General features: G+C 43.8%; 1 protein-coding gene across 5 annotated transcripts in view; it reads right to left on the bottom strand.

The window, feature by feature from the left end:
• Nucleotides 1-827: 827 nt before the first annotated feature.
• The window catches only part of axin2 (axin 2 (conductin, axil)), a 69,106-nt gene continuing 53,803 nt past the window's right edge, over nt 828-16,130 (bottom strand). For 4 of the 5 annotated variants that reach the window (XM_043715078.2, XM_043715082.2, XM_043715077.2 and 1 more), the window contains 7 exons: nt 14,258-14,398; nt 12,830-13,335; nt 11,030-11,215; nt 10,092-10,328; nt 9,636-9,737; nt 6,013-6,183; nt 828-2,877 (listed from right to left, as the gene is read on the bottom strand). In XM_043715078.2, the coding sequence (XP_043571013.2) occupies nt 2,751-2,877; nt 6,013-6,183; nt 9,636-9,737; nt 10,092-10,328; nt 11,030-11,215; nt 12,830-13,335; nt 14,258-14,398 (1,470 nt within the window). In that variant the 3' untranslated portion in view covers nt 828-2,750. The remainder of the gene's footprint in view (nt 2,878-6,012; nt 6,184-9,635; nt 9,738-10,091; nt 10,329-11,029; nt 11,216-12,829; nt 13,336-14,257; nt 14,399-16,130) is intronic. The other variant, XM_043715083.2, reaches the window with a different exon arrangement.

The following is a 16,130-nucleotide window of genomic DNA, read 5'->3' as shown; positions in this document are numbered from 1 at the left end:
AAGATGGCAATGATTATGTATCTATAATTGGTTTCTTAGTCCCAACACTGGAGCTAATTTAAATTTGATATAGTGAAATAAGTTGTTGTCTGTTACAGCTTGTGGTAAAAGGTAACGTATTTATAACCTTAACCTAAAAATTGATCAGCTGAGTGGCAGGTTCCGATTGTGTGAAATTGACCGGAAAGTGATGAGGATTGTTGTTTTTAAAGCGACTCTATAGACTTTTAACATCAAAAATTCATGCTGTCATTATGGACTTAAGTGCTGCTCGGTTTCATCTATGCAACACTTCTCACCATTTCAACACAAATAATGTCAGTAGAGTTTCCACAATTTCTGCAGCTTAGCCTTTGCCTCAAACAGAATGTCATTCAAAGCCTTGTCCAGACCATCGTATTCAACAGGCCCAATCTCTCCTAAATCAGTCCCTGGCTCAGCATCAATCTCATCAAACCCCGAATGCTTGGCATTTGCATCCCACCTCACAACCTCTACTCTATTCTCTCCTCTACCTCCCCTATGTCCACCTCACGCCTCACTTCCATTGTCTTCCTCTCTTTCTCAATCACTGTTGGAGATTCTCTGCTCTCTTATGCAAGGTCTAATTCCCTTCTGGATCTACTCGTTCTGGCAGTTCTTTAGCTGTCCTGACTCCTTCTCTGATATCTCCAGAGATTCTCTACCTTACTCACTACCCCCCCTTTTAAAATTCAGTTCAACCACAAGTCAGGAAATTAAAAACAAATATAGTAGATCACAATGCATCCCACATGGAATAAACAAAGCAATAGACCTTAAAGCAACAAAAGGATCAGGAAAATAAATTAATTTGAAAAATATAAAATTTTAATAAAGGCTACATCTCTTAATAATTACATTATTGTACCAAGGATTAAATCGAACTCTTTTGCAATGCATAATTTACAGAAAGGAGAACAAAAATGGCATAAAACATGGTTGCAACACTCAAAAATGCATAAAAATATCTTTATACATAAACCCTTCTTAACAAAGGGAGATGTGACCCTCAAAGCAGGGTGACACACAGTATTAATAATACCATGCAGGCACAGGTACTGTACTGGATAAACAAGAAACACTAGTAGTAGTGTGTAAAACTCTAACAATATTTACACAGATATCATAAAGTTATGTCCAGCAGTGCAGCAAAAGGTCAGAGTGATAGTGAATAGTGCGTTGGATGGGAAGGGTTGATGCTGAGGTCTGGCCCCTTAACAAGACATGTATGTTAGCTGTTTACAAGAAAACAGCACATGCAGTAATTTCTACCTCAGTATGTAAAATTAAACTTTCCCTTCGAATTATTAATTTAATCCTACAATGAGGTCCAATTGACAGCAGAGAGAGAAAATATCCTCGCTGAAATCATGAAATATAAATATAATATTGTGGAATTATACAGTTCAGTGTCTGAAAGTTGGACTGATCTTCCAGGCAATTGGCAGAGTGTCGAATTCTCAGTTTTGATAATGGATCATGTTCCCCAACACAACTCTTCTTTCTCTCTCCAGGTGATAAATTAATACATCTGCCACCCCATTTTCAGCTCTCTTTATTTCAAAATTCTCTTTGGAGATTGGGAGTTTAAATTGCATATATGAGAATAGTGACCTTTACACCAATGAAAAGGTCCATTGCTGCTACGTCCATATACGTATTAAGCTTCTGATTCTTAATGGGTTGACTTGCCGATGTTATGCAGTACAATTTCAACCCATTAAGTTGAACAGAAAACAAAAATCAACTCCAATCTTGATATCATATAGTTGTGAGGCATTGATTGTCTATGTCACAGTGTCTCTCCTGGAGGGAGCTCTCTGCAAGGAGCAGAGCTTGAATCAGGCCTGGGATTGGACAGCTGCCACACTTGTCTTCCACTGATGACACATCTGAGTTGGCCAAATCTACAATACCTGCACACTCACATCACAATCCATATCTACATCAATGTCATAACTTTTAAGTGTTGGAGTGGGACCAGGAAAGGGATGGATGGTGTGTTGGGCACGAAGGTGCAAGATTTCTGTGGATTTTCCTGGATTTGAAAGGCACTAGGCTCTGTGTAAATGCCAAATGGAAGATTGAAAAGGCAAAGTTGGTTGCCTTTTCTGCCAGACCATTAAGACTTGGTGATGGTTCAGGTACAAAAACAAAGCAGTGTTACATTAAGACATCACTTGTTTCAGAGAAAATTCACAGCCAGCTTCACAATTTCACTTCAAATACACCAGGGAATGATAATTGTTATTATCGTTAGTGTTATTGGAAAGGGGAGGGACTGTCAGTAACGTCACAGAAGGGGAAAGGACTGTCACAAAGAGAAGCAGCTGCTGGGTACCAGTGGAAAAGTATAGCTTTTCCACAACTCAAATACATAGAGATACAAGTTCAATAAATAGCAGGATGTGTCACTGAGCAGGGACTATACACAGTATCTGTTCATATATATATATTATATATATAGTGTCCCTCAGGAAGCCACAGGATATCCATGAATACCTGGATGTCTGTAAATAATCAATAGTGGTCATTCTTATATAATGAAGCCCAGTATTTTTATATAAATATTTTTATGATCTTTACATCCTATGTAAGGCAAACATCACCACAGCTTCTTCAAGCCCGAATTCCAGTACCTCACAGCTTATTTCATCCTTCTGTAATTGTTCATAATTTGAATGTTCTTAAAATGTCAGAAGTGTGTTGACTTTAGTCCTTTTTAATAATCAATCGATTCGTTCCACTTTTCCCAAGATCTTTCCCTCATACATGGGCAGTGTGCTATCGTCACTCTGAACTTCTTCAAAAACTGCCCCACAGTCAAACTCATTGCTGGCTCGTTTGAAATAATACCTGTGAAAAAGAGACATAACATAGTTAGAACAAAAGAAGCAAAAAGAAAGGCAAAGAGAGGGAATGGAAAAAAACAAGAGAAGGAAGCTAGATAGAAAAAAGGATAATATTTTGGGTGTCATGATCTTTGGAACACATCTGCACCATTGCTAAAGTTGCCGGGCTTTGTCTCACTGCAAGTCCTCCATTGTGAGCAGTTCTGGTCTCCCTCCGAAAGGAAGGGTGTTGTGAAACTTAAGAGGGTTCAGAAAAGATTCATGAGGATGTTGCCAGGGTTGGAGGGTTTGAGCTATAGGGAGAGGCTGGGGCTGTTTTCCCTGGAGTGTCGGAGGTTGAGGGGTGACCTTATAGAGGTTTATAAGACCACAAGGGATGTGGATAGGATAAATCGACAAGGTCTTTTCCCTGGGGTGGGGGAGTCCAGAACTAGATGGCATAGGTTTAGCGTGAGAGGGGAAAGATATAAAAGTGACCTAAGGGAAATTTTTTTCATGCAGATGATGGTTCGGTAGAGGAAGTGGTGGACCCTGGTACAATTACAACACTTAAAAGGCATCTGGATGGGTATATGAATAGGAATGATTTAAGAGGAATATGGGTCAAATGCTGGCAAATGGGACTAGACTTATATAGGATATGTGGTTGGCATGGACGAGTTGGAGTGAAGGGTCTGTTTCCGTGCTGCATATCTCTATAACTCTATGTCCTTGTTTAACTATTCCAATACATTCCTGATATGGAGATTGGAATACAGATAGACTCTAACGTCATTCTTTGAATACATTGTCTGAGCTGAGGTGTCACTTCTTTTTAAATAAAACCTTAAGTTATCTCGAGAATGTGCCTTAAAAGAAGTCTGGGATTTACATATTAATAAACCGAAACCTGCAACCCATTCTAAAAGATGAAAGACATAACTGCAATCTCGGTGTGTTCAATGTATCATTTCAGCTGCATGACCCTGTAATCTTTTGCAATTAATTTGGTGTCTTATGATCCTTTTCCACAGTTATCTGCTGAAGGAGCAGCACTCCGAAAGCTAGTGTTTCCAAATAAACCTATTGGACTGTAACCTGGTGTTGTGTGATTTTTAACATAATACATTCCTGGTTGATTTGCCATAATTGATTGTGTGAACTGGACATCATTTAGCACTCTGTTGGGTCTAGTTTCTTGCACAAAATCCCATTTATCTATCACTCATTGCATACATTGAATCCCAAATTTTAAAAAATGTTTTATCTTTGCTTTTAAATTCCTCCCTATTACCTTATGGCCCAACAACCCTTAGGTATCTGTACTCATTGAATTCTGGCCTCTAGCAACACCTGCTGGTTTATGTGGAGTGGAGAGTTTTCCTTTGACCACAACTGGCGATTGGGAATGTATCCTGTAAATTTTAGGAAGTGCTTTTACTCTCAAGTTTCTGCATGAAGCTTAAATGCATATCCTCAAAATGTAAAATCAGCCATGAATTGGCACAGCAGGCCAGCATTTTAAAATGTAATATAAACAACTGTATTAAACTTTCCAGAATCATTTAAGAGTGGAGATTTGATACAGTTTGATTAATATTACTGGAAATGGGTTTCATCCCAACAAATAAAAACTTTAATTAGGTCCAGTCCACATAATCTACTCAACCAAATCAGCGACCAATCTGATTTAACTACCTTAAAGCTAAACAAAAGCATTTACTAGTTATATTACGGGATACAGTGGTCAGGTTTAGTAAATCAGAATTGTATCACAAGTGTTTGAAAAGATTATTTTTAGTGTTCTAGCATCCAAACAACTCACTTTCATATATGGAGCCTCTGAGTCCTACGGTGAATAAGCTGATGGTGTTTTACGTACATGGCCAGTTTTATAGGTGGGACAGCTTTCAGCAGAATGCAAAATCCCTAACTGAATACCATGCAACTTGTACATGAAATCCTAAACCTGCTTGACCAAATTTGGGTGCATTGTCTTGAATAAACAGAAATGAGTGGAAACTCCAGGCCAGTGTGCATTATTATCCCCCTCTAGCAGGTTGATGCTGGTGTATAAAGATGCTAAGATTACCCTTCCACTGAACCAACATCAGGCTCTGATAACACTATTAATAAGCGTGATTTACATAAATCAGTGATATGGCTTTGTACACATCTGTAGGAACAGAGGGAATGAAAAATACCAAGGCAGATCTCATTAAATCAAAGAATTTGACAGTTGACCTGCTTGCCTCTCATCTCTAAGCTCAAACAAAAATGAAAGAAATTGGCTTCAAAGAGTTGCTTATTTCATAGGCCTTAAAAATAGCAAAAACAAAAATCAAGGCCAGATGTTGGTGAGAATGGCGAGCACATCATGGGTCAGTTCATGCCCTGACACTCAGTTAGGCTGTTTCTCTGAAGTCACCTACACCTTCACGCTCAGCCTAAACCAGTCTGCAAACAGGGAAATCTACAAACACAGAAAAATGGGGCAGAGGTTTTTCATTATGGAGTGAGACAAGGGCCCACTGTGGGGAAAGGCAAGGAGTTTAGAAGTTATTATATTAACAACAGCATGAATTTATATCGTATCTTTATCATAGCCAAATGTCCCAAGGAACTCTCAGGAACAATTGTGAAACAATTTTTGATGCCAAGTCACATAAGGAGATACTAACGTAAGTGAAAATGGTAGGTTTTAAGGAACATCTTCGAGGAAGAAGACAGGCTTGGGGAGGGAATTCCAGCCATAGGCAGCCGAGAGCACAGCTGTCATTGTAGAGTGAAGGAAACTGAGGATGTATAGAAGGTCAAAATTGAGTAAGTGCAGATATCTCAAGAGGAGGTTACCAAAATACATAGGGGAGAAGCCATGGAGACATTTGCAAACAAGGGTGAGAAATTTAAATCCAAAACAACGGTGTACCAAGAGCTCATTTAATTGCACACCAGCAACTGACTAAAAAGGACAAGCCAACATAACTCTCTCCAAAGATTAATCTTCCTCACAGCTATAGACGAGTCCAAAAGTCCATCAGGAAGAGATGAAAAGAACTCCATGCAATCGATGACACAACAAAATCTCCTGCACCTCTCTTTCCTCAGTTACTCCTTGGTTAACCTAGATCCAAAGTCCAAACAATCAACATGGTCATACCTGTAATTTCCTTTCTTACTGAGCTGCTCCTTAAAGTGAGCCAGGGTCAAGCTGTGACCTTTCATCATCCTCCGGTATGGAATGTCCTCTCCGCAGAAATAGTAAGTGACCACCAACTCACTGCACGGAGCCAGGCTCACAGGTGCCCCTTGTTTCTTTGCTGCTTTGTGCCTGTGGAGACAGAGGAGACAAAAAGAAATCAAGTCAATGGCATTAAAAACCAAGAAGGGGCGTGGTTTGCCAACAGAGAACAGAGTCTCGCTCATAGGGAGGGGAGTCTTACTCCCTGTCTGTGTGGAACTGCGCCCAATTTACTGATTCTAGCCAGGTCTGCCAATGGGGTGGGAGTCACCTTCAAATTGGGGTGAAGGGAATTCTGGTAGGCTCTCTGCTTCATGGGTCTGATATTTACAGGTGTGCCTATTGTGCGGGGAGCCGAACCCTCCACTATTGCCCTCCGCCTTGACTGAACCTTTAGAAGGGAGCATCTGCTTCCTAAGTTGATGGAGGTCTTGATCCCTTTGAGAAGGAGTAAGATTTGGAGAGTGGAAATACCATGTGTTGATTTCCTGTCACACCGCACAACCAGCACCATGCCATGTGCATCTCCCAGGGATCAGTTCAGGCAAAGGTCTGTTCATTAAACCTGGTTAAAGTGGAGAACATGAGCAGGCAGAGGAGATTACACAGCAGCAACATTAACTTGCAGCATTTTCACACACCAGCTGACAAGAGGTGCAGTTCATGCCATTCAGAATTGGAGACAGGTACTAAATGATGAAAACATTGAGACGGTGTTTCCTGGATTCTGGAAACATCTACTGAACCTCAGTAAAAAATCAGTTTGAATAAAAGATTGAGGAGCCGAGCTGCAAAAACTCCTGGATTCCATGTTAACAAAGTGAGGGAGAGAATGACAAGCAGTTTGTGAACTTCAGAAAATGATGCTAATGTTTTGGTGGAACCACAATTAACTCAGGGATCACTGTCTGATTTAGCTCTCCTATTGAACAATGATTTTGTTTTTGAGAGGAGTAAAATTCACACAATTAGATCACAGTATTTCAGCTTCCATCTCATTACATTCACAAGATTTCTGAAAGTTGGTGGTAAAGACAGGCGGCGAAGTTAAGGTTATCCAGTTTAGAATAAAAAAACTACACATTCTGATGGCTGACGTCACTCTCTGCCACAGATAGAAGGAGAGAGCGTGATGGGCTGTATGTATGTGAAAGAGAGAGATAAAAAAAGTCTAAGGGGGTGGATGGTTATTATTTGGGTCTTGCTATCTCTGGTTCATTTTCCCTTTCCATTCATCCTGACTCTATAATCAGTGAAGAGAAAGCACCCTGTATACCACCTCAAACACTCACTCCCTCTGCCATAGAGGCACAATGGCAGCAGTGTGCACTATCATCAAGACTCCTGAAACAACCCCTTCCAAACACACAAACTTTACCATCCAGAAGTACAAGAGCAGCAGATACTTGGGAATTTAAGTACCACCTGCAGGTTCCCCTCCAAGCCACTCACCATCCCTAACCAATAACCCTTTTAAACTGAATGACTGCTCCAAGGTTCTGTACACAGTGATTAGCATCGGCTCTCTGACTGCAGCATTGACTTGTGGTTCCAGAAATCACTGCCACTCACAGACCTCGGAAGCCTGCACAACCGGAAAAATATTAGAAGGAATGCTGATCCTGACATGGAAATGTACCTCTGTTCCTTCACTCTCACTTGGTAAAACTCCTGTAATACTCTTTCCTGACACCTACACCACACAGACCACAGTGGTTCAAGACAATCACTCACTATCACCTTAAGGGCAGTTAAGGATGGACAATAAGTGTTACCCAGCCAGTGCACCCATATCCCATGGATGAATAAATTAAAAACATTCTATTCTAACCTCACTTCTTATATTTTACTATCCTCCCTGAACGGGGAAATTAACAAGGACTGCAGCAAAACACAACTTTTTTTCTATCAAAACATATTGTTTCATATTGCAATTACTTATTTTTGACATTTACAGTTTAATTGCTGTGGACACTCATCTTGTTCCCCGCTTTGATCCTTTTTTTAAAAAAATTGGGCATGGAGCCAAGATGTTCTTAAATGCAAAAAGAGGACAATAGTCCAACGCCGGTTAAGAATCCCTTCCTCTCAACTATCATATTTTTAATTTTTAAGTAGTTGCGAGAAATATGTTAAATGTCCTTTGCCATTTCCTTCACCTTAGTGAGGATTGAGTGAGAATCATACACAAAACCTAATATATCCCCATTTCATTAATACTATTTTTTCTCCCAGACAGAAGGGTATAACTCCATATTTAGCACGGTATCTGCCATGTATTTCCCCACTCACCTTGCCTAAATCACCATGAAGCCTCTCTGCATGCTCCTCACAACTCTCTATCACACCCGGTTTTGTGTCATCAGCACGCGTGGAAATGTTGTATTTTGTTCCTGATCCAGGTCATTTATATATATTGCGAATACAGCACCTGGGTTTCAAGCACTGATCTTTTGTGGTACTCTATGAGTCACTACTTGTAACTCTGAAAAAGGCAATTTTTTCATGCTGTCTGTGACTGATCTGCCAACCAATTCTCAATCCATGCCAATATATTATCCCTTATCCCACGTGCTTTAACTTTGCCCACTAATTTCTCATGGAATGGGGGGGGTGGGGGGATGTGAACATATACAGTGAGCTGAATAACAAGGTAATAAGGACTAAAACAAAAGACAGAATGGGAAATCAGAATGCTGGCAGACAGTTCAAGAACTAGAATCAAGCAGGGCCTCAGTGAATAGATTACTTACAGTGTGGAAACAGGCCCTTCGGCCCAACAAGTCCACACCGACCTACCGAAGCGCAACCCACCCAGACCCATTCTCCTACACCTAACACTAGAGGCAATTTAGCATGGCCAATTCACCTAACCTGCACATTTTTGGATTGTAGGAGGAAACGGGAGCATCTGGAGAAAACCCATGCAGACACGGGGAGAATGTGCAAACTCCACACAGAGAGTTGCCTAAGGTGGGAATTGAACCCAGGTCTCTGGCGCTGTGAGGCAGCAGTGCTAACCACTGTGCGACCCACAAATAGGATGAACAGGAAGGGTTTAGAGGGATATGGGTCAAGTATTGACAAATGGGACAAGATTAATTTCGGATATCAGGTTGGCATGGACAGTTTGGACCTAAGGGTCTGTTTCTGTGTTATAACTGTCAGTGAATAATGTCATGCCATTGTATAAAACATTCATCCATTGCTAACTCCAGCAGTGATTCTTGTTTTGTATTAGCTCATTGCACTGCAGTGGCCCCAGTTTAGAAGCTTAGCAGCAGCCTGGTCTCCTTTCTCCAGTGCCTTCTACTGGTAACAGAATATCAGCTGAGACTCGGCTGCAATGCTCTCAGGAGTTAAACAGCTCTCCAAGGACTCAATGCGTATTAATGAACAGAGCTGGACCTCAACACGTCAGCCTTGACTGGAACAGAAAGGACAGCAAAACATCGAGGGAGGTTGGGAAGGACAAAAAAATTCCCATGAACTCTCAGAATGCAGATCTCCCCAAACTGGGGAACAGAGAATGAGTTACTTACTCTTCCACAGGAGTGAGGAGAGCAGTGTTGGACTGAGACTGGCTGACTCCTTGGGGTTGGGTTCCATGAGGTCTGTCTCGCTGTAAACTTGATGTTGAGTTTCTGAAAAACAACAAAAGACAATGTTAGTGGTGAGAGAGAGAGAGAGAAAAACAGGTGACAGTCTGTGTAAGGGAGAGATAGATAGAGATGGGGTAGTTGGGTGGGAGAGGGAGAGAGAGAGAGAGAGAGAGAGAAGAGAGAGACACAGACAGACAAAGTTTTGGCTGTCAGTGAGAGAAAGAGTGAGTGACAGCTGGTAAATGAAAAAGTGCATGTGTGAGAATGCAAGAGAGAGAGATACAGACAGACAAACAGAGAGAGAGAGAAATGGGAGATGCGCACAACAACATTAGTAAAGGTCAGAGGTAAAACATTTAGTAACACAGGAACAAGAGGCAGAAGTGAATTCCGTACCTTTGCTTCTGAGTTTTGGAAACTTTCTTCTCCTCTTCTAGCCTGCGACGTGCCTCTTCCAGCTGAGCGAGTGTGTTTGGCGGTGGAAGGGGGGGCATTGCAGGGTCCTGAATGAAGGGGTGGGATGGCTGAGCAATGCCCCTCTGGTGGGTACTGCCAACATGCTGCCGGTTGGTGCGCTCAGTTGTATTTCCTCTTGGGCATTCTGTGACACTTCCTCTCTTCATACATTGGACGCTATGGGAGAGAATCATTTGTTACAACCCAGCTGTGATCAGTTGTCAGTAATGTGGCCCACCCCCTCATTCAGATACACAAGCTCAGGCCAATTCGAACTGTAGCAGGTCGAGTGGTCTTGGGAGCCGTTTGTGTTCCTTCCTGATCTGACCATTTCTAAGCTCCGATTACACATCACCAGATGCTGGACCCTAAGGGTGTCACATGTGGGATCGTTTTGCTCCTTAGACAAGGAGCAAGTCTAAGATCTTCAGCTGGGGAAAGTTGCTCTGCAGGAGCCTGTAAATCAAACTCGACACCTTCTGTTCATTGCCCTCCTCCAGTTTTGTTTTTAGCAAACTGGTGCTTTTCCACTTTGGTAAAGTGGAACCTGAATTTGCGATCACCAACAAGCCCTCTTTTTATGATCGACTTCAAATTGCAAAACCGAGGATATTCATTCAGTCCTACAAAGAAGCAATCTGAATATTTGAGGGTAAGAAATCTCTCTCCCAGGTGATAGGAGGAACATCTCACACAGCCTGACACCATTCCACCAACACATGCAAGCCCCCTCCTCAACTCCATTCCATTAATGCACCGCACCCCCCACCAATAGTGTTCCACTGACAGACACCACCTCATAACACAAACACAGATGCCTGCGTGTGCTCATCTGCATGGCACAAAGCAAGCATTCCGTGAAGCGGCTCAGCCTTTACCTGTGGGACCTGTGTTTGTTGGGTTGTCGTTCACTCTCCAACATCCATTGCCACACGTTCTGTGTCCGATCTGTCTCTTCACAGGGGAGCTGAGGGCTGCAAAGAGGCAGAGCTCCCTCACTGGAAATTGGGCTAGCACAGTCCATCACTTGTGTGCTCCTCCTGGCTAGGGAACTGTTCCTACTGCTGATGGTCAAACAGAGGGAAAAGTACATCAATGGAAAGCTTTTCATTTCTGCTATTTTTAAAAGTGTGAGGACCACCTGGACTCCCACTTAACAACTTCACTCTCTACTTCTCCTGAAGATATTTCCACATACATGTAGGTACAGATCCAGAGGTCCTCACCCATCCAACAGTGCACAGAACAGCCACCTCAGGTATAACGCAGTGTCTCAGTGTAATCCGCAAGTTTAACCCCACGGTTCACTGGATCTTGTTTCTCCATTTCCCTACCCCCAAATCGTTCTAAGAGACACATGCAGTTGGTTACCACGCTCCCAGGGTCTACAGCTCTTCCTGGGTCAGATGAGGTTAGGAAAACTGAACAGGGATTAGGCTCTTTCAGCTCTCTCAGCCTGTTCAGCATCATTCACTGTGATCATGTCACAGACTCCTAAATACCTATGGTTTGCAGTAGCTGCTCGATACATTTGGAGCACTGCTGCCTTGTGTATAAGGCACCATGACAGTCAAGAATCAAGACCTCTGTTGTGGACAGTCAGCACTAATGCCAATAATGCCCATGGTGAGGCCTCTGAGGACATTAACTGTTACTGGACTATAATATTCACACCTCTCAATGTCCACATCAATGGGCATATCACGAGTTTCTCATTTCCCAAATAAGTTCAGGTTCCATTGTGAGTCAGCAGCTCACTGGGGCACCACCATTAGCACCCTCACTGCCACCCACACCACCCCCCCTCCCCCACCCTGAAAAACTGCGGAGCTACTTGGAATGACTGGGCCCAGCGACGGAGCTCGAAGTGCGACCAAGCCCCAGCGGCGGAGCTCTGAGAGCGGCTGGGCCCGAGCAATCAAGCTCAGAGAACAACCGGGCCCCAGCGATGGAGCTCCGAGAGCGACTGGGCCCCAGCGATCGAGCTCAGAGAGCAACCAGGCCCCAGCGATGGAGCTCTGAGAGTGACCCGGCCCCAGGATGGAGCTCTGAGAGCGAACAGGCCCCAGGATGGAGCTCCAAGAGCGACCGGGTGCCAGGATGGAACTCCGAGAGCGGCCGGGCCCCAGGATGGAGCTCTATGGCAGTATCATCTCCAAGTAACCGACAGAACAGCAAGGTCAAGGTTGGCCACAGTTACAAATATGTGCAGGCCACGGATTAAATGCAGATTTGTGGAGTCACTGAGAACAACCGCTACTACGTCATGGTCAGTTTGACAGAAATAAGTAACATAATATCTTGCATGCTTACACTCCTTGGTATTTTGTCAATGTGTTGCTGAGTGTTCCTGACTCAGACCAGCAGATCTCAGGTTCCAACCCTTTCTGTGCTGGTCTCTACTGGATTTGACACTGGACGTAGCTATAGTTGTCCTGAGTTCCTCTAAGTTAGGGGACAGGTGGAATAAAAATGCATCAGTGAAACTCCATCCTGGACAATGGGTTCACTTCTTGGCCCAGAGGCTGGAGTGTGACGCACACCCTGGTTAAGGAGCTTACTGATTCACTAACCCGGTCTCTGTGCATGCAGGGTCTGGCAAGGAGAGGGAGCCTGCTTTCCCTTAAGGCAGATTGAAAAAACACTTCAAAAAGGAAAAAAATTAGATGAGATCTTACCCCAATGCAAACTGTTCCGCTTGATGTGCCGGCATTTCAACCTTGGGGTGAACACTTCGAAATTTGGTGTAGGAACAAAGGTCCGTGCTGTTTGGACAGAGACACTGCACTCTGTGAGCAGCCTCAGTTTCAATCTGTTCCTTTGTCTTGGGAACAGTGTGATGGTGAATGTAATGATGGTGGACGTACTTGGAGCCCTGTTTGGAGACATATCCTTTATTGGAAACACCTGGAGCTGCTGTCTGGGTCCCCATGCCAGTTTGAAACCTTGTCCCTCGGAGACAGTCTGGGGTCTGGGAAGGAGGAGAATATCGGCCCACCCCTGGCGATTGGCAGCCTGGGGTTTTCAGTACTCGTGACAAGTGGTCATCCAAGATGGTCTGTGGGTCATCGTCACAGCTTCCAGACGGCAGAAGAGCCAGTGGATGCAGCTGATGCTGGGGGGCTGTAGATTCCATCTCTATCTGTGCTGTTATTGTGGGAAGGTCCCCATCTTCACCTTCATCCTGTTGTCAAACAGAAATGGACATTTCATTCTCACTGAGGGTGTTCACTGAGCGTACAAAAATAATTGCAACATCACATTTCCTCCACCTGACAATCCTCCAGCCTCTGACTCACTTACTGAATTGTTACAGTGCAGAAGATGGACATTCGGCCCATCATGTTTGTGTCAGCCCTCCAAATAGACACTTCGCCTTCTTTGAAATCGAGGACATGCTTCCTTTTCAAATAACTATTTAATTCCCTTTTGAAAATCTGATTGAACCTGCTTCCACAACACCCTCTGGCAGTATTTCCCTGACCCTAACCACTCATCATTTTTGTTTCTTTCATTAAATACTGTGCTGTCTCATTGCTGATCCTTTCAATAATGAGGACAGTTTCTCATTTCTCTCTGTCTGGGGATTACTCGCTTCCCAGACTCCTCATTGACAGATAACTCCAGAGGCTTGCTTCACCTATCTCTGCAACTCTTCCCCACAGCATCATCCTGCCCTCCAGCTAACATTTACAAAGAGCCAATATCAATAGCCCACCTAAAGCTGCTAATTTAAAGCCAATTTCCTGGGTGGGAACTCCCCCCCCCCCCACTAGAAAGGGACAAGTGCTCTGATGTGAGCCTGTGAAGGACCTGATTATAATGTGAGCACTTCATCACCACAACCAAACTGCTCTACTTTCCAACCATCATCTTCAAATAGGGGCAACGCTTTCTAATCAAACCAATCAAGTTACACTGAGAGGAGTAAAATGTCTATGCAGTATTTACGTACTGGGTGCATTTTAAAATCCAAATGCATCGGTCATGCTGTTCTCATTCAGTCTGTCTTGGGGACTCGAGATTAAAATTAAAACAGCTTTCTCCGTTCCTGCCCCACCCGAGCTCTCAGAGGCAGTCGTTCCTCAGCAAGTTTGCCATCCTACCTCTTTGATCTGCTGCAGTCTCTCCTCCAAGCTGTCCATGGTGTCTCGCTCCCGCTTGAGCTTCTCCAGCCGAGAGATGAGCTGAGTGGCGAAGGCTGCTGGGTCGACAGGCGTCATCTCCTTCGGAAGGCGATGAGTTCTCTACATGAAGCAAGAGTATAACAGATAGATGACATTCAGCTGTCCATCCTTCAGCTTGCACATTTTAGGAGAAAGGTAGAATAGACAGAGCACAATGGACAGGAGAGATTGAAAAAGTGAGAGACAGCAGGTGAAAGGAAGGATGAGAGGGAGTCAGTGAAAGAATGAGAAGAGAGCGTCAAAAGATCAGGAAACAAAAAAAAGGAGGGTAAGATTGCCAGCAAGAGGAATAAAAACGAAGCAATGCTTTTGTCTTTTTCCTTTAATGTGCTTGTGTGTTCGGGTAAAGCCAGTTTCTCTGCTCATTGCCATGAGCCGGGGATTTTATGAGCTTCTTACAGTGGCCTCATGGAGCGACATCCTTCCCAGCAGCACTGGCCTAGGGCGAGAGCACTCAGTTGTCCTGCTCATTCCCTCTGTAGTACAACCAGCTCATCAGTAGCTTCACAGAGTCTCGAGCTTCTTCAAAGACAGTGTTGTCTAACATCAAAAAACATGAAGGTGGGAGGGAAGAATCTTTAACTGAAGTGGGTTATAAACAGAAAATGAAAATTAAAAAAAAAAGATGGAGGGAAGATGGAGTCAAACGGGTGCAGATCAGAGAAAATGTGGTAATTTATTTCCTGGCTGCATGCTGGGTAGCTTTGAGGATCTGTTGGCTCAACAGCTCCTGTGTTTTTTTTCACTCCCTCACTCTTCACTTCTGTCTTCTTTGTACAGCGTGAAGAGAATCAGCTGCAGGCTACGTGTGCTACACTGCTGGGCTCGGCTGCCTAAAGCTGCAGCTATCAGGGGAGAAAGGAGGCTGTGAATCAGGAGCAGAGAATCACAGGCATAGTAAAGCACGGCAGGGCACGGCCTGTATCAGCATCAACAAACATGAGAGAGCGAGAGCGTGGGCGAGCACGGGAACGAGAGAGAGCAGAGACAGACAGAGACATACATGGAGAGTGGGGGGGGGGGGGGGGGGAGAAATAGAGAGAGAGAGCGAGAATAATCTATCGCTTCTTCCTGTTCATCTCTCTGCACCCCCACCCCCAGCTCTCATCGTTTTAAGCTGGACACCGCACCCACCCAATGAAGCAAGAAAGCCTTCTCTAAGGCAACCGCACAGCAGCAGCAATGATGTGAGGGGCAGAGAAAGGAGTCGCTCTGTTGGAAGTTGTCACTTTACACACTAGCTGTCTTCTATTCAGCTCCTGATCAAAGCACAGCCTGGCAGAGAATGTCGATTGGGGAGCCCCAGGACAAAATAATCTCATTTACAAGCTCGGGCAGTAGAACTTGCGTTGTTTCCAATCTTTTTTAAAAGGGGAAAAAAAAACACATTTTGGAGACAACAGTTTGCAAGGCCTTTGAAAGAGATTTTGTGCTAGTTATTTTTTCCTCTTGGTTAGGAAAACATGAAAGCTCACTACAGCAACTGCAGCAAGGAAATTACAACAAGGCTTGATGACATACACTGGCGATCTGTTCACCACACAGGCACAGACACGCACACGTAGCAAGTCGGTCTGGTACCAGGTATAGGGACCATCTGAACTGTCCAAAGTAACTGCAAAGCAGCATGTTGTATGCTGCTAGAAAAACAGCATTAAAAAAACCCATAAACATAATTAGAGGAGACAGTTCTCCCCAAATACAGTGGTACTGACTCATCCTGGACCTCAGGACCATTGGGTATGAACTTAGATTTTTCAAGTGCTACCATTTTCCTGAGGCGGGGGTGTGG

Source organism: Chiloscyllium plagiosum, unplaced genomic scaffold (assembly GCF_037043375.1).
Source record: "Chiloscyllium plagiosum isolate Xiang-an unplaced genomic scaffold, Cpla_swu_hap1 HiC_scaffold_25, whole genome shotgun sequence".
Taxonomy (NCBI): Eukaryota; Metazoa; Chordata; class Chondrichthyes; order Orectolobiformes; family Hemiscylliidae; genus Chiloscyllium; species Chiloscyllium plagiosum.
The sequence above is the reverse complement of the archived record's forward strand: the minus strand, read 5'-3'. Positions and strand labels throughout refer to the sequence as shown.